General features: G+C 44.1%; 2 protein-coding genes across 2 annotated transcripts in view; both read right to left on the bottom strand.

The window, feature by feature from the left end:
• Positions 1 to 7,392, bottom strand: part of snrkb (SNF related kinase b) — a 16,296-nt gene extending 8,904 nt beyond the window's left edge. Inside the window, exons 1-3 of the mRNA XM_080002366.1 lie at positions 7,269 to 7,392; positions 5,005 to 5,428; positions 4,267 to 4,661 (exon numbers count right to left, since the gene is read on the bottom strand). Of these exons, the coding sequence (XP_079858492.1) occupies positions 4,267 to 4,661; positions 5,005 to 5,246 (637 nt within the window). The 5' untranslated portion in view covers positions 5,247 to 5,428; positions 7,269 to 7,392. The remainder of the gene's footprint in view (positions 1 to 4,266; positions 4,662 to 5,004; positions 5,429 to 7,268) is intronic.
• Positions 7,393 to 10,232: 2,840 nt separating this feature from the next.
• Positions 10,233 to 19,123, bottom strand: LOC307231600 (polyadenylate-binding protein 1-like; the record flags this gene model as incomplete). The annotated part of the gene is made up of 9 exons (XM_080002365.1): positions 10,233 to 10,270; positions 13,511 to 13,577; positions 14,059 to 14,207; positions 14,326 to 14,557; positions 16,060 to 16,154; positions 16,655 to 16,785; positions 17,018 to 17,133; positions 17,776 to 17,969; positions 18,958 to 19,123. The coding sequence occupies 9 exons, from the start codon at positions 19,121 to 19,123 to the stop codon at positions 10,233 to 10,235; spliced, it is 1,188 nt and encodes a 395-aa protein (XP_079858491.1).
• Positions 19,124 to 19,176: the final 53 nt, after the last annotated feature.

Genomic DNA, 19,176 nt, shown 5'->3' with positions numbered 1-19,176 from the left:
GCAGACCGATGGTCAAATGCTGAAGGTCTGTTAGATTATTAGAATGTATCACAAATGTTTCTATTCAACAGAATAGATGCTGCCCCAATCCCTTCCCCAAACCCTGCTCGTCCAGCTAGCTTAGCGGAGTGCAAAATGCTGGGCTCCCTAGGGAACATGCTAGCAAATCCCTGAGTGTGCCGCTTGATTATATTGTAATTCCTTTCATCCACGCAAAACCACACATACTGCCACTGTTTAAGTTCATGAACCAAGCACAACATGGTCGTAATAAATGTACAGATGGAGTAAATGCACTAGGCTTGGGAGATCGCGCAAAATTCTAATTGTCAAATCACGCCCCCCCATTTCTCTGTTGTTTACACATTCGTGTCCACACGAAAATATTGCCGTAAAGCAGTTCTGCTGCTGATTTGCGACAGCAAATCAAATACACCTCTTTAAAGATGGACTAGGATAAAAATAATAAAAAAAATCTGTCATTTATGTCCTTATATTATGATCGACTCCATCGGTCGCATAAATGTACATTATTCCTGTTCCTACAGTATTCCTTCCTACAGTAGTCCTATTTTTTCACCCTGTTCCTCCAGCTCTCCAGGTCACCTACACTGTAGCAGCATCATCGCGACGTGGAATCATGGGTCGTCGTTGCAGTCGCAGCTCTTCTCACACCTGGTTCCTCATTGGGGGAATAAGCTTCAAGACCGCTGCATTGCTACCCATCTTTATAAGGAGCCTGGAGAGCCATGTTTTTGGAATGCACCTGGCAGAGGAGGATATTTCCAGGTTCAGAAAGTAAAAGTCCTGCCATATTCTTGCTCCACCCATGCACTGATCCAGCCAATTTCACTCATGAGTTGGGCATCTGGATTGACGCTAGTGCTGGGCGGTATACCGTTTACCGTTTCGTTCTCCGCAAAGAGCATTATGGTGTATTGGGACCCCCTATTAACTGGGTACCCTACCCTTCTTACTCACGTTTATAACTATATAACACAGCAATTGATAATCCACAACTAACTCTCTAACAACACCACTAAAAAACATGGCAAACTACAATTTTGGACACAAACAATTTGTAACACTACTAATTGTGCAATTACTAAATTTCCCCACCGAACGGCATGCTGGGTACATCTCGCTAGTTATCCAGGTAGCATAACAGTCTGCTGCAGCTGGGAGAGGCTCCGTCGTCACAACAGTACCGTTACACCAAGAACAGAAAAGAGAGATATAGAATAAAGAGGCGGAGATCAGGAACTAGAAGAACTTGTGCCTCTACTGTGTGCGGAGATCAGGCACTAGAAGAACTTATGCCTCTACTGTGTCTGCTGTTTGGAATACCAAGAGTGTATGCCATTACAGTCGCCGGATTCAAGGTTGTCAACCAGTGGCGCTAATGAAAGAGTGAAGCCGAAGGATCACTTTGCTTGAGGCAATGCATATGATAGGGAAAGCAAGCGGTGGAGTGACATTAGGAACGCAATAACAATCCACCGATGCAAGGACATGGTCCACATACAGACGGTGGAGAAAGACGGGTTCAGAGCAATGATTAAATGCCTGGATTCGGGGTATGTCTTAGCGGGGCGAAAATATCTATTTAGAAATAAAATATATTTCTTTTTAATTTCTGTTTTTACTACGTTGCAGTCTACACATTAAAAATAGTTCACATTTTTCAGCTGTTTCATGCTGATTCCTTCTTAAATTGTATCATTTTGTGGGTCAAGCAAACCCTATAGTAATTAAATCCTTCAGTATATACATTATTCTGACAATAAAATGTTTTTATATTCTTTGTACTCCTGACAGTAAAATAAGCCACTATAAACCTAAATAAAGGCCCAGTCATGCAAAAATAAATTAATACCGCAATATACCGTGAAACTGCCAGAATCTTAAAAAATACAGATACAAATTCATACATGATACATGGACATACAGCTCGGCACTAGTTCACGCTCATTAGCAAACTCCACATGGTTGACACATAATGTCTGGAGTGGAATTTTCCTTTCTGAACCAAGATCTTCCACCTCTGGTATGAGGACATCTACTCCACGGATCTACCCAACCCTAACCTGAGATTGTTTGCCCATGAGCCAACGTCTCCTTGCCTACGAAGCAGAGGTGGAACACTCCAGGTCCTGCCATGTTTTTGCTCCAGCCATGCACTGATCAGCTGGTTCCATTCACTTGTGGGCTCTCTGGGTTGATGCTACTGATGTCGGATTTTCCAAAAATAAGTTTGTAAATGTAAATCAATTGTTGTGGAAGAAATTGATGAATTAGTTAATTTATGTGTTCATTAGTTAATGTGAACTATTCACTCACTCACTCGTTCACCACTCACACTCTCTCTCTCTCTCTCTCTCTCTCTCTCTCTCTCTCTCTTTTGCACGCACACACACACACACACACACACACACACACACACACACACACACACACACACACACACACACACACACACACACACACACAGGATCAGACATGCTCCGCAGTGTCAGAGCCCAGTGGTGAGCTGGCTCCACTGCAGAGTTTGCCCAGTTGGCTCAGGACTGGCTGGCTGAGCCTGACCCAGATACACAAACTATAATCCTCTGCAGATACACAAATACACACATAGGGATATCCATAGATGAACACGATGACGAGATACAAACAAAGCAACATACAAACAACAGATAGGAATACATTCCTGCCTGTGTGGGGATGCTTAAAGAGGACATCCAAAATGCAAAAGGTTTGGGAACACTGACAAACCCAAAAGGGTTTCAGTGTGTCTCAGACAAGCTTAGTGAAAAACAGCATTAGCACAGAAGCTGTTTAAGTTTCACATCTGGAAACAGAAAAACTTGTACGTACAACCACGTGCTACTGTGTACCTAGGCAGCTGTTCCCTCCAGAAATGTCTGGGGAGGTCGTCAATTTTTTGTGGTTGTTGATGAACTCATTGATGGAGTGATATGTTTTCGTTGATAGAACGGCGATCATCGAGGGAACTGTTGAGAGAATCCACGATGACGTCATAGAGAACATCAAATCCCTGACCTGGGAAATAACAGATTTATACTCCAACAAGGAAGTGAACTGCTGTTTCTCCAGAGGACAAAGGTCTCCCCTTTACTCTACCTCTACTCTCCCTTTCCTCCACATCAAATCTACTCTACCTCTGCTCTATAGCAAATTAATGAAGGAATCCAGGATTTTCATCAATATCTTGATGTTAGTATGTTGTTACTATTATAGAATAGAAGATATGATATATGATGAAAGGATTTATGATTGACTTTGACGTCTTGCGTCCATGATGAGTCTACGCAGGTTTTTCCACATCTGTGTCAACATTATCACGTAAGCTCGTTGGTTCTTACTTGGTGTGTCACGATTCTCCAAATCCACAATTTGATTTGACTTTCGATTTTAAGGTCACGATCCAATTTGATTTTGGATTTAAACGTGTCTATTTTTTCAGCACTGAAAGCCATGCCATTGTATGCCATCTTGTAAAGAAAAACTCTTGTTCCTCAATAAGTAACTTTGAGTCCAGTCACATTAAATCATTATAAATGTTATTTTTTTGGAGTGAGATCAATATAAGCAAAAGATTTCGTACAATTTCATAGATAAAAAGAAATGCTCGGGAGCCGGATGATTTGGCTTACTGAAAAGAGACAAACTTTTCAACACACTGCAAGTGCGTCTCTTCTCCTCGTCCGTGTCTGCTCTGTACGTTCTTCTCGAATCAGACTTTTTCCCTAATTCTACTCATCATACCACAGCATCATGTTGCGTTTAACATTATTAACATATCTTTGATATCACAATCAAAATCATATCCATAACCTTAACTACTCTTATGGAGCGTGCGACAACTCTTATAAGCTGTTGGTACAGTTCTTCCCTCTCAAGTGGACAAATCAAGTGGACATATTGTAAAACATAAATTTTACTGAATCGGAGCGCTTTTTCTTAAAATTATAAGAACACCCAAGCTGCGAGTTCTGGCTCCTGCGGCTCGGCTTTGGCTCCTCCCCGCCCCAAAGTTCTGCTTCAGTGATACAGTACGCAGTTTATTTTCTGATAACATTACGTTAAACGATTTATTTTGTCTCGACCGCGGTCGAGATTCATGTTCGACAATTTTACCCACAAAAATAACGGGAGAATCGCAAACCTGCTTGTGATTTCGAAGTTTGAAATTGAACGGCCATTTCGATCCATTTGGAATCGAATCGTGAGAGTCCTTGTTCTTACCTACGGCCGGCGCATCGTATTCCTCGCCCAGCAGGATCTCCGGAGCAGAGTAGGCCAGCGAGCCACAGCTGGTGGCCAGCATGGTTCCCGGCTGGAACAGGTTGCTGAAGCCAAAGTCGGTCAGCTTCACGGCCCCCTGCTGGGGGAAGAACACCACGTTCTCTGGCTTCAGGTCCCGGTGCACCACGTGGAGCTGGTGGCAGTACGCCACCGCGCGCACGATCTGGGCGAAGTGGCGCTTGGCGGTGCGTTCTGCCACGCCGCCCTCGTGACGGAGGATGTAGTCGTACAGGTCGCCGCCCTCGGCCAGCTCCATGACCAGGTGGAGGGTGGTGGGCGTGTCGATGACCTCGTAGAGGCGGACCACGTTGGGGTGCTGCACCAGCCTCATGCACCTGTCAATCAAGCACAGACAGTCTCATTACAAATACGGTGCATCCTAGGACACAACTTTGGACAAACCATTTAGAAACAGATCCTACTTCAATGTAAAACTATTTTTTTAAAAGTGAGACAGGATTAGTCTGACCTAGTCTGTGAAGTTTATTCTAAAAGGGACCACGTGCAGGCTGCAGGTTTTTTTGTGAGCCCTTTTCAGAACCTCTAGGCTCAACAGAGAACTAAGCGCCTGTTTGTCCCATTAAATTGGAGATTTGAAAAACGCATGAAAGGGCTACAGTCTCTTTCACAGAAAAGGTAATCTTTGATAAGCTCTCTTCATGGACAACTGTTATGTACCTTACTTCCTGTAGGAGGTGGCTTGTTGCCATGACATCCAGTTTGGTCTTGTCAATCATCTTGACGGCAACAAGTTGCCCCGTGGAGACGTGACGTGCTAGCTTGACCACTGCGAAGTGGCCCCTCCCCAACGTGCGGCCCAGATGGTAAAGCCCACTCAGATTGGCACGACCGGAAACACCCCCATTGTCAACATGGTTTGACCCATTCTGTGCTGGGCTCAAAAATCCGGAGGAGTCCATGTTTAGAATGAAGAGGGGGTTAAGGTAAGATTTAAGGTTGAGGTGTTGGGCCGAGCTGGAGAAACAAGGCAGATGAGGCGTAAAAAAGATGAAGGGTGGGGGTGGGGGTGGGGAGGCTGGGAGAACTAAAATAATCTCCCCGGGAAAGGCAGAGGTAGATTTCTTCAAGAATGCCAAGTCACCTGGTAGGAGAAAAGAATGAGAAATGTCACAATGTGGTATACCTCAACACACTACAGAACATCATATTGCAGAACAGTACAATAAAGTATAGCGTTATGCAGTGAAATGTAATGTATCATAGTATAGTACGGTATAAAGTAGTATAGTACTGTGTTACACTGTAAAAGGTTGTGTGGTATAATGCATTACATACTAGAAACGCAACAAAGTTATCACAAATATTCTTTACCCTTAAAGCTCCTGTAAAGAAAACTCTAGTATAATGTAATATATAGTATAGTAATAAACTCTACTATACTAAACTAACTTACTATACAGCGCTATATTACATCACAATAGTAGTGAGTATAGCACAGTAATGGAGAGTAGAGTGGTGCAGAATGGTGTTTTATTGTGTCTCCGATGTGGAGGGGCCACGTCTGGCTGCATCTTGGCTAAAAGCCATCTCACACAAATGGTACTCTGATCAATAGTGTAACAAGACACCATAATGTATGTCCATGTGTGTTTCTATGTCATTAGGCAATACTTCAGAGTATAAGAGGTTAGAATGCGATGATGACATCATCTCAAGTTCCCCAGGGTAGCTGTCATCATCAGCATCAGTATCAGTATTTGTCATGATCAGTGCTCCTCATGTTTTTTAATAAGCATTGTCAGCAGCACATCCAATGTTGATCATATTCGTTCTCCTGCATCTGATGAGGTCACTATTGTAATCACAATCACCATCAGTAATGATGTCATAAATATGTTATATTGTTACTGCTGTAGTAAATGCACAGGGCTCCCCTTGTATTATAGTAAAACACACACGAACACTACCAGCCAACCCTTCTTGCAACATGGTCCGAGGTTGTGTGTTTTCCTGTCTATCCAGGCTGCTGCATCAGATGTCCTCACTTGGTTGTGTAACATGGCCCAAGCTGTGTTTTCCTGCCTATCCAGGCCATTACATCAAATATCCTCACTTGGTCGTGTAACTGAGGCTGTGTTTTCCTGCCTGGTCCGTCTGCAACATCAGAAGGTCTCAATTGGTCATCGAACAAGTCCAATGTCTTGTATTGTCCTGCCAATCGAGGCTGCTACATCACATGTCCTCACTTGGTCATGCAACATGGTCCGAGGTCCTGCGTTTTCCTGCCTATCCAGGCTGCTACAGCAGATGTCCTCACTTGGTTTGAGGTCCTGCGTTTTCCTGCCTATCCAGGCTGTTACATCAGATGTCCTCGCTTGGTCTGAGGTCCTGTATTTCCCTGCCTATCCAGGCTGTTACATCAGATGTCCTCGCTTGGTCCGGGGTCCTGTGTTCTCCCCCCTATCCAGGCTGTTACATCAGATGTCCTCGCTTGGTCCGGGGTCCTGTGTTCTCCTGCCTATCCAGGCTGTTACATCAGATGTCCTCGCTTGGTCCGGGGTCCTGTGTTCTCCTGCCTATCCAGACTGCTACAGCAGGCGTCCTCCACTTGGTCTGAGGTCCTGTATCTCCCTGCCTATCCACGCTGTTAGATCCGATGTCCTCACTTGGTCTGAGCTCCTGCGGTTTCCTGCCTATCCCAGGCTGTTACATCAGATGTCCTCAATTGGACTGCGGTCCTGTGTTCTCCTGCCTATCCCGGGCTGTTACATCAGATGTCCTCACTCGGGGTCTGAACTGCAGTCTCGAGTTGACACACATTGTGACGTCATGCGGCTGCCTGCTCGGCCCATGCCGAACACTTCCAAACAAACGTGTCAAAACAACCACACACACACACACACACACACACACACACACACACTAACGCCGTCAGCACGTGATACCGTTGAATACATCCGACACCTTCCGTTGCAACTTACCATCGCTCCTTCTTCTTCTTATCCTCCGAATACCCTCGTGCCTGTGCAGCAATTGAACCGTTGGTCCATGGACTTCGCAGCCTTCGCACTTGTGTCCTTTATATCACTCCGTGCTCCGTGTTTTCCCCACTTCCCTCCCTCCCTCCCTCCCCCCCCCCCCCCCCCCCCCCGGGGAACATCGAAGTCTTATCTTATCGTATCGTATCGTATCGTCCGCCGCCACGTTCACGTCTCTTCTTCCAGAACAAGCGGTGCGTGCGTGCATCCCGGGCGGCCGGAGGAGAGACGTCGCGCGTTCGGCGGCGGCGGCGGCGGCGGCGGGAGAGGACGCGTGTCCGCCTCCTGTCTGACGTCAATGCCCCCCGGCGTAGAGCGCTGGAAGGTTCGACTCGTGTACGAGAGTGGGTTCTTGACGAGTCTCTGTTTTTAAAAAAGAAAAAAAAAAATTGTTTTCAAGTAAATCAAAAATTACAAATAAATACTCGTTCGATTCCCCCGACTCCTCTCTTCCCCTTCGTTTGAGTCGGGCGAGCGAGCGAGAACGACGCGGACGTCGGAAGCGTCGGTTTGCCTCTGGGTTGTGGATGGAATTCTCTCGCAGGAATTGTTTCGTTCCGTCGTTGTTAATTCGGGTGGAAGAACGCGGAGAGCCCCGTTGAGTCCCCGTGGACCCCAGGACAAAATATATATATATATATTTTAGCTTAATTATCTCGAAAATATTTATTTTGGTTGAAAAATGCAAAGTGTGAATCACAAAAATAAGGTACTTAACTGAAAAAAAAATACCTTTTTCTGAGTGTAAATCTCTCACATTCAATATGAATGGACCCAAACGCCTTAAGACCTTTTTTTTTTTTCCTACCTTGAACTTTGATTCATTACTCAGTAACTATTTTAAGGTTGTGTGTCGAATATTCCATCACTGCCGAGGTGACTCCCAACGCCCAAGTTGCGTTCGCCACGAACGAATCGTTCCTGGGTCTCGCGTCGCTGCTCTCCGGCGTGTGAAGGGGGAAGCTGAACGCCTCGGAAGTCCAGGGGATGTTATGTAACGGGCTGCTTCTTGTGAACACGGTGGGCTGTCTGTGCGGAAGGGTCACGTCACAGGACGCTGCGAGCGTTCTCCATGTACAATACATCTATTGTAGGTGGTATGCGAGATATAGCCGCACTTTAAGGCCCAGGGTCAAGGCAAGCACAAGTCCATGTCAGGGGGATGAAAAGGGGGACGTGATGTCATCTCATATGGGGAACGTACTCTTCGGTAGTTGCCTTGTGCAGGGCGGCTTGAGATTAAGATTAAACTGGACGAGCTTTAGCTCGTCTTTATTGTCACACGCACGTCACAACACATGCATTAACGTGCAGCTGCGGCCGACACACACACACACATACACACACAGATGGAGGCCGTGAAATCTCTTTTCCGCATTTTTCCCATTGAGGCAGCTTACAGTACGGCGCCCGGGGACCAACTTCAACATCCATCGCTGGTCAGACAATGTTTGTTGTGCATGTTTTTAGTGGGGTTCTTACGTTGTTATATGGAGGAAACCCCCGTGTGAGCACGGGGAGGACATGTAAACTCCACACAGAAAGGCCCCTAATCAAGAGACACCCTCCGGAGCACGGTGCCAACAGCGTCCCAGGCGGGAATCGAACCCGGGACCTTCTTGCTGTGAGGCAGCAGTGCAATGTACTATACCACCGTGCCAAAAGTTTAACATTGTTTGCAGAAGAGATAAAATGCAGATCCACCTTCATATACATCAAATAATAAGTTCAAGTTCAAGAGATTATTTGTCACATACATACCCCCATCAATTTACCAAAAAAGGGATACAACTTAGGAAATTCTACTGGAGCTGGACTCGTTGATCTGCAAAATAAAATCTGAAATAAAATTGCCATTGAAATGGCTTCTCATGTGAATCCGGGAAGAACAGACAAAAGGCAGATTTTCCAAATAAAACTAGGAACGGATACATTTGTAGATATTTGGATTAGTATCCCCAGGGCTTGATAATGATCAAGATCAAGAGAATGGGTCAAGCTCTGTTACATAATTCTGTGGAGCCTGACATAAAAAAATGCATCCTTTTTTTCCTCCCATCATGGAGGGCCCTTACGCGCTCAGGGGCCCCTGGGTAAACAATCCCCTGGGATTGCCCATATGGTAGATCTGTCTGTCTGTCTGTCTGTCTGCCTGTCTGTCTGCCTGCCTGCCTGCCTGCCTGCCTGTCTGTCTGTCTGTCTGTCTGTCTGTCTGTCTGTCTGTCTGTCTGTCTGTCTGTATGTCCTTTGATTATCTCAACAACTGTTCATCTGATCTACTTCACACTTGGTGGGTGTATTGTTGGGCACCCAAGGACGTGCAGTGTCGAATTCGGTGCAATTTGGACATGTGACACGTGTAATATTAATAAACTTTCCATAAACAAGTGAATAGTGAGCCGCTCAGCTTGCGGAGCAGGGCTTCGTAGACAGTGAGCCGCGTGCAGCAGCGGGGCAGGGCTTCAGGGCTCTGTGACTGAGTCACCTACGTCTGCAGTGCAGCCCGTTACGAACAAGCATGTTTTGAACGAGCACTGCACTAGTATTCTCAAATGTGTGTCGCTTCTGCATAGCCACATGGCTGTTGGTTCCTTAACTCCTTACAGGTATTTCTGAACATAATGCAACAACAGTTCATTGCTAAGCAAGGCTGCGTCAATATGCGCGTCACATTTTGCCCGTGGGGTTGCCAACGTGAAAAGGCCTGGGCCCGAGCTCAGGATAAAAATGGCTCCCTCTAAAGGAAAGATCCTGTATTGTCACATGGCACACACATCACACACAGGCTTCAAATGTTGGCTGGTGAAACTTGTTTGCTGCATTTAACCCATCCTCAGCTTGTCCTTCCTCCGGGAGGCAGGCAGGAGCAGCGGCAGCATGTGACCAACTCCAAACGTCCATCACTGGTCAGATGACGATCTTGTGTTTGTTGGTGGGGGTCCCTGCTGATGGAGGAAAGCCCATGTGAGCACAGGGAAAGCATGCAGACTCTACACAGAGAGGCCCCTAATAACCTGAGCACAGTGCCAACAGCGCCCCAGGCAGGAATCGAATTCAGGACTGTCTTGCTGTGAGGCCGCAGTGCAAGCATTGTGCCACGTAAGAGTAGTCAATATTGCAGTAGCAGTTCCATTTTGGTAATTCCCACTTCCAAGCTAAATGTGTTTCATGTTTCTATATTTGACGCCTGCATCAAATGTATTCGTTTGGCGAGCTAATGAATTGTACACGCTACAAAAACACAAGATAAACAAAAAAAAAAAAAAAAAATGGCAGAGTAGTTTAGATGTGCTGTTTTCAAATAAAACTGATGCAAAGGGAACTTTATTCATTAACAGTGCGTGCCACTGTGATGTCAGAATGTGAAGTGTCGTTTGAATTAGTCACAATAAAGACATCATGTTGTACAATACAGTAGAATAGGTGGGACAAATAGCAATAAAATGTCAGCAAAATAAAAAGCTTAAGTTCAGCTTTGAACTTCTCTCCCGATCATGTTTATTTTATTTTTTTTGCGGTTCAAAAAAATCTGTATTTCCTTATATTATCTACAATGTTATTTATTTTCAAACTGTTTGTGTTTGATTTCCTATTCTCAATCTGGATAACAAACTGTTTTATATTGTGTAGTGTTATCTCTGTGTTGCATGGTGATCTTTGTACATGCAACACCGATCAGCCACAACATTAAAACAACCTGCCTAATATTGTGTAGCTTTGGCTTCGTGCCGCCAAAACAGCTCTGACCTGTCGAGGCATGGACTCCACAAGACCTCGGAAGGTGTCCTGTAGAATTCGGCACCAAGTTGTTAGCAGCAAATCGTTTAAGTCCTAGAAGCTGCTAGGTGGAGCCTCCATGGATAACCCCGTGGTTAGGGTTAGAGAAAACGTGATTCATCAGACCAGGCCACCTTCTTCCATTGCTCCATGGTCCAGTTCTGACGCTCACGTACCCATTGAAGTCGCATTCAGTGGTGGCCTGGGATCAGCATGGACACTCTGACTGGTCTGCAGCTACGCAGCCCCATACACAGCAAGCTGTGATGCATTGTGTGTTCTGACACCTTTCTATCATAGCAGCATGAACTTTTTTAGCAATTTGTGCTACAGTAGCTCTTCTCTGGGGTCGGACCAGATGGGCTGGACTTTGCTCACCACCTGCATTAATGAGCCTTCGGCGCCCATGACCCTGTCGCCTGTTCACGGGTTGTCCTTCCTTGGACCACTTTTGGTAGGTTCTAACCACTGCATACCAGGAACACCCCACAAGACCTGTCGCTTTGGAGATGCTCTGACACAGTCGTCTAGCCATCACAATTTGGCCCTTGTCAAAGTGGGTCAGATCCTTACACTTGCCCATTTTTCCTGCTTCCAACACACCAACTTGAAGAACTGACTGTTCACTTTCTGCCTTATATATCCCACCCCTTGACAAGTGCAATCAAAACAAAATAAGCAATGTTATTCACTTCACCTGTCATTGGTTTTAGTGTTGTGGCGGATCGGTGTATGTTAATATTCAATGCAGTTTTATTTTAAAAAGAAAACACTTCAACATCAGCATAGACACAGATGAGACTGAAAATAATATTTTTATTTCGCTTGGTAAATTTAATATCAACATGTTATGGCAATTGAAAAAAATCTTATATTGATACTTTATAGAGTGCTGCAGGAATGAGTCCTAAAACCCGGAAATAAGTTAACATTTACGCACTTCTGGTTCCCCTGTCCCAAAATCAATGGGTTTTTTGAATGGATTTTTTTGTAAGATGCCTGAAATGAGGTCTGTGGTTAACACAAACTTAAGACATTTTCACGTTTTGTTCTACGACATAAAAAACGTCAGTCAAAATCCCTGGCGTGAATTTTGAAGCTTTTACATGTCTTAAAAAAGGTGGCTGTTAACAAGTGGCTAAATGAGACTACAAAGTTTGTGGGGGACATTAAACGTCATCATGCCGAACATGCCAAACATGACGAAAGTCATCTATGCAATAATGCAAATAATCCAATTGGGCTAAGCATTCATGAATCCTATAGTGCTGCTTTAGATGTTCGTAGTATTTACACCTATCACCATGTATTGTAAATCACAGTGACATTTCTTTCAGGCAAGCAAACAGGAAACAAAACCCATAGCATAGTTTTGATACAATCATAACGAAAATATTAATAACAGTACATTTTCACACAGTTGAAACAGTATTGATATTACAGCAGTGCCATTTGAACGTACTCTACAGTACATTGACATTCATGTTGCCACTCAATTGCAATTTAACATTCCAGAAAGACTTTTGCTTAAGGACAGATGGATAACTACTCAATATATGATGACCTTGACTACTCATTCTATAAACATCCACAGGTTAAAGCAAACTTTACCCTTTAAGCTGCGACGGTAAGTTTCATTGTTCCAGTTTGTAAGGTTCTTCGAATGATGAAAGACCACGAGTCGAAATTGCAATTGCAACAGCAAAAAAAAAGATGCCTTTAATTCTCAATCACTGTAAAGTTGGTGTATGCAAGTGTGTTGGTTTTGGCATCACAGCATGTTCAGCACCACGGCCCTCACGAACTTTCTGAATATGTTTCTTGCGCTTCTTTTTTTGGTCTTCACCTTGACCTCTGAATTGAAGCAAAACAAGACAGCATTCAGCAGAACAATCAAACCTGCTTCATGTCAAACTCATCAGCCCATGTTTGGCCGGTCACAGCAGGGGCTGCAGTGGGTGAACAGACAGACAGACAGACAGACAGACAGACAGACAGACACACACACACACACACACACACACACACACACACACACATACACACATACATACCACCACCACCAACTTTGAAGTCTTACCGGTGCAACCCAATGCATTGTGACTCATCATCCCTGAATCAGATGCAATGGAAGATCCATTGGAAAATCCATTCTCTTCATCAGCGGTTGTAGCCGTCACTTCTCTACTCATATCCAGCTCTACATTTTTGTTCGACACGACAATAGCAACAGGGCGTGTCTCGTCCGTCAAAGTGCTCGGAGCTGTGGTGACATCCTGGCAGTTCTCGTCCGTGGGCTTGACAGAATCGCCTGTAGAATCCAACACTTCGTCAAACATCACTGCATCGTTGGAGGTTTGCCACCGTGGAGGTTAGTGTGTGTGTCTGTGTCTTGACAGTAATCTTACCCGGATTGTCTTCCTGTGGTGGAACAGCAGCAAACACGGAGGCAGCCAGGGGCTCCTGGTCCTGCACCTGGACAGTAGGGTGGGGGGCAGACAAAGACCTCAAGACACAGAAAACTGTAGATTTTCTTCCCAAATAACATTATATCTCAAGTGCAGAGTAGAAACTAGTCAATAAAAAACCATATACCATATACCATATGCTGTATAATGAGAATATCATGTAGAAAAACAATTTCAACTTTCGGGTCAAATTTGCATAACATCAACCTCTTGTATAGATATTTCCAGTTACTGTCCACAGTGTATACATGGGTAAGGGCTAGACTGCTAGACCTCTTAAACATTGGCAAAAACGTATCAGATTTGTAGTCGAGAAAAACACATTTTGCAAGTAAGGCAACAATTCAGTGCTATACGGGGTATCTATTGGCCAACTATCCATTTTTGTGCTATGACATGTATTAAGAGCTGTACATGTGAGAATAAATTCATTATGTGATATGGATTCACATGGTAGCATTTGGGAAGTTAGAACAACAACCATGTACCTGCGGCTTTGGGACAGAGGGCCGATCGCTCATGTGCTGCTGGGGATTGTGGTCCCCAGCAGCGTACTTGTCCTGAGGGAACCTGCGCACGGGGGCAGCTGCAGCTGCAGCAGCATCTGCGGTTGCAAGCCAGGGGCTCCTTTTCTGAGCTGTGAACAGGAGTCAAGTGACCATTAAGATTAAATAAGATTAGATAACACTTTATTGATCTCTTTATTGGGGGATAAAGGAATGACTAACCTTGTGGACGACTGCCTTGTGCAGCACCTCGCGCGCCGGGGCGGGGCTGGGCCCTCTGCCCGGCCGCTGGGTGGTGGGCAGCACGATTCTGGGCCCGGGGTGTTACCGCCATAAAGGAGCCAGAGGGGGGCACATGCTGGTGGCGATTGTTTGACACAAATTTTGGCTTAAGTTGAGTCTGTCGCTTCACTTTCTTCAGCGCGCGCCCCACGTAGATCTGCTTGCCATTCAGCTCCTGGCCGTTCAATTCCTCTAAAGCCTTAACAGAGAAAAACAACTCTTACTGCTGAGGTTCTAATGAGGAAACACAGACGGACAACTTCCTAATCTGGAAATTAGCAATATAAGCGAAAATCTCAAACCCCTACATAATACCTATTATATAATGAGTGTTTAGTTGCTTGTTTTACGGTATTCTGAAGCATGATTATCCAAGCTGGCATTAAAAACAACTTCTTCAAACTTGTTCTGCCTCTTTGCAACTACAGCTGCAGCTCTTTGATGACACGTTGAGAGCCAGGTTGTCATCATTTTCAGGAGAGGGTGAAAGATAAAAATCCTCCACCTCAACCTCAAGTTTGAGTAGTCAATCGATGTTCTTGTATTGACTGTGGACTAACTGATATTGTCCCATCGTGGGCTCACTAGGTAACTGTGTACATAGAAAGTGAACAAACTGTAGAGTTTGTGTTATTTCTTATATCATTTACATTTGTAGCACTATTTCGCTGCTTATATTCATTTCCCATTGATGTATTGGAAGTCAAATTTCTACCACCACAATCTCGATCACGATCTTGTGCGCGCTTACTACACACAGACAAGACAGACAGACAGACAGACAGAGGCTACGGTCCAGACCTGGAGATTTGAAGTGGTTAGTAGTTACTAAACTTACTGTGTTACACAGTAATTTATAAATTATTTCAAGCATCATTCTTAGCCAACCCTTTGTTTCTGGATGAGTACCTTAAAGTACCTCACCAAAAGAAGAAAGAGAAGAGGAGATGAGGAAGACTCAGTGGGGGTGACATATTAATAGCAATCCAAGTGTCAAATATGTCAAATACACAAAGTTTCATTTTCATTGAATCAATAGTAATGAAAGGGCATTAGTTCTACTAATTGGGAGTCTTCGTAGATTTCAAGTACAGTCCCACATAGAATAAGGGCAGCAGGGGAAACAGCCCTGCCGAGATATGAACAAGCATGACTGAGGAGTCTGAGACCGAAAATGAAAGTGTCCCACCAGAGAGAGATGGCGCCGAGTAGTTGGTATATGGAAAAAAAACGAAGTTATTTCTTCTTCATCTATAGCATTTATTTAAATGGTTTGACAGCTAATTAAGTTGATACTGAATGGCTTTCATTATTGGATTTTTTTTTAAATAAATGTGAATCTAGTCTTTACATTTTCCCCAAAGTGCACTGGATTGATGCATCTAGCTGTTAAAATCATAAAAAAAAAATTCTAGTTTCTGAAAATCCTGTGGGGAACACGTTATTTACCATCATTATCCAATGTTGAAATTAACCAGTAGTGTTGGTGTAAATCCCCTTTGTTTATCACTGGTTGCCATGGCATTGCTAATGTGTGACATTCAATGACTAACTTCATCCCCATTTAACAAAAAATGGAAGTGGCAAAGCAGGACGGGAAATTAGCTGTAGGTCGCCATTCTGTCAAAATGCACAACAAAAGCTGACACTATGCATGTGTTTTCAGTAGCCGAGTGGTGCACTTTGTTCTTCCTTCCTCACCTTCTGCGCATCTTCGTGCTTCTCAAATCTGGCAAACCCAAAGCCACGCGACTTGCCGCTGTGGTTGGTCATGACACGGATACTTATGGTGTTTCCTGAAACGAGAAATATGTTTAATAACTGGATTTCACAAAACTTTAATCAAAGATAGAATATGTATTTTTGGCGCAAATATTATATTCTGACGGACAACTCTTGGATTTACTTTTAAGTTCGCCGTCTGTGCTCTAGTGCTCATCATTCCCGTCGAGGTGTACAGCAAACATAGTCATACAGTACTTCATGAGCTAGAAATATAGAAGTGATGAGCTCAAATCCCCCCCATTGGATAGAAGGGTAGAGCCCAGCGGAGGTGGAGGGAGCGCAGAAACGCAGCATGCCACCAGGCAGCAAAGTGTGTAGGGCAGGAGGGATTGGCTGTTTAAATAGGCCGGCCCAGGAGGCCGTGGAAGGGTGTGGCGCTGTCAAGTTGTCTGAGAGAACTAGCTCTGCAAACTACTCATCATTTATCATTCAAACACATCCACATCATCAGCTTCCGTAATCCCTAAAAGTTTACTTTGGACCCTACAAGCTGCTTGTGCATTAAACTAACCATATTTGCTGCAGACTTCCTTCAGCTTCTCATCGTCCATGTCTTCTCCAAAGCCCTTAATGTAGACTTTTGTGAACTGGGCACCCTGCTTAGCCTCACGTTCTTTGCGAGTTTTGAAGCGACTTATAGATCTACATTGTACAGGACAGTTATCAAGATTAGTAAGCAAACACAGCGTTCTCTGTATTCTCCTCAGCTCCTCATCAACCATCGAAATGCAAATTTACAAAAATAATCTTGTACATAACTCTCCAAGAAATGTAGAGAGGGAAGAAAAGTTACTCATTGTGAAATTTTAAAAACAGCTACATGTTATGTTATCATGAGTCAAAAACAAATGTTTTAGTTAATCCACACACTTACACTTTTTGGTCATTGAACAGCATGCCATCCAATCTTTCAATGGCTCTCTCTGCTGCTTCCTGAGTCTCAAAGTGCACAAACCCGTAGCCTTTGGAGCCATTCTCATCACAAGCCACCTTGAAGAAAGGGGATGCATGCGGAACGTAAGCCTCACACTAATCTAAATCCAATGCAGTGAAACTTTAGCATGCCACTCAATAACATTTTTTATGGAAAGCTCCCTTCCCCTTCAGAGTTTAAAATAAATCATTCTACAACCTGCCAAAAAGTCAAAACCCTTCATTACTTTTGGACTGTTGATATAAGGCTATTTATTATACTTATTTTGGAGAAGCTCATAATCTGACACAATAAAGGAGCAATATACCTCCAATATATATGTAAAAATGCATATTTTTTGCCTGATCTATCTTTTTTATGTATTTGTCTATAAAGACTGTTTCTTCTTCTTCTTTTCTTCTTTCTTCTTTCTGAATCCATTCAGGTTTTAGACAACTTTTTCAGGTTATGCAATTAATTTTTTTTTGTTTCCCAGTGTAAAGCATTTTGGAAACGACTTTGGGGGCTATAAAAGTTTAATATAATTACTTGACTTTCTTCTCCCTGTGTTTCTAATTAACATGTTAGTTCATTGTAGTCTGTGGCCGACTATTAAAAATGCAATTATCAATTCATCCTCAAATTGGAAAACGGTTCCCCATCCAGGCCTACATTCTCAACAGTTGTGCCCAGGATAGAATTGACCCATGGTCCTTTACCTTGCAGGACAAAATCTTTCCAAAAACAGAGAAGGTATTATACAGGGCCTCGCTGTCAATAGACTTCTCCAGGTTTTTTATGAAGATATTTCCGACACCACTCTCTCTGAGTGAGGGGTCATGCTGGGTCCACATAATACGAACTGGCCGGCCCTTGATCACATCAAAGTTCATGGTGTCCAATGCACACTCCGCTGAAGTTAGAGGAAGAAGAGACGGACGAAGAGTCAGGGTTATTTAGTAATTACCACTCAACTTGCCATTAGTGGACAGACCAAATACAGTTAAATACTAGATTGCCAATGGTAGAGTCAAAAATAAAATTCTAAGTAAACTAGCTTCTGAACCTCCAATTAGATGTCACAATAGTACATTTCTAGACACATCTGTAATACGTCTTCAAAGTAAGCACATTTTCATTGTAGATAGGTATTGGCGCCTATTCAAGAGACCCCACGTAATGCAACCATGAACTCCACCCCAGGTATAAATCTGTCAAGTCGGTTCACTAATCTTTACCGATGACCTGCATATCTTTACCAATACCCATGACATAAGAAGCAGTGGTCACTTTGGTACACCTTTCTAGCACTGGGTTGGATCCTCCTTTGGTCGCAGAACAGCCTGAGTTCTTAATTGGTATTAAGGGCCTTAATTTGTGCCAGGATAACATTCCCCACACCATTACACCACCACCAGCCTGAACCGATACAAGGCAGGATGGATCCATGGATCCATTCATGTGGTTTGCGCCAAATTCTCACCCGACTATCTGCATGTCGCAGCAGAAATGGAGATTGAGACCCCCTGTGCCCCCTGTAATCTCACTTTCCTATTCTTAGCTGACAGGGATGTAACCCGGTGTGGTCCTCTACTGCTTTATTGCATACATTTCAAGGTTTGACATGACATTGACATTGACATGTCATGCATTCGGAGAGATATTTGCATTGACATACAGGTGCATCTGATAAAGAGGGCACTGAGTGTATGCCGACCCATGTTGCTGGCACCATGCATTTTTCAGGGAGGTAGTACATCAATGCAATGAGGGATGGCACTGGCAGAAATGACTCAAAGCTACACCTCTTGGAGGGGCACTCACAAGTAGGGGAAAATAGGCTCCCTATTATTAAAATGACAGCCATTTAACTACAGCTTTAGTCATTATTTACCACTTACCATCGGCTGGCTGCTGGAAGTTAACATAGGCGTATCCCAAGGATCGCCAAGTGATCCTGTCCCGGCACACTCGAATGGAGTGGATGGCTCCGGCAGGGCTGAATTTCTCATACAGCATGCCCTCTGTTACATCATGATGTAGATCCCCAACGTACAGGGAGGCCATCGGGTTAATGGCGTCACTGGAGGTCATGTCCGTTGTCGGCTGTTCGTTGTCCA

This window comes from Zeus faber (genome assembly GCF_960531495.2).
Source record: "Zeus faber genome assembly, chromosome: 6".
NCBI classification, from domain to species: Eukaryota; Metazoa; Chordata; class Actinopteri; order Zeiformes; family Zeidae; genus Zeus; species Zeus faber.
Note: the sequence above shows the minus strand (reverse complement) of the source record. Positions and strands in the feature narration are given on the sequence as shown.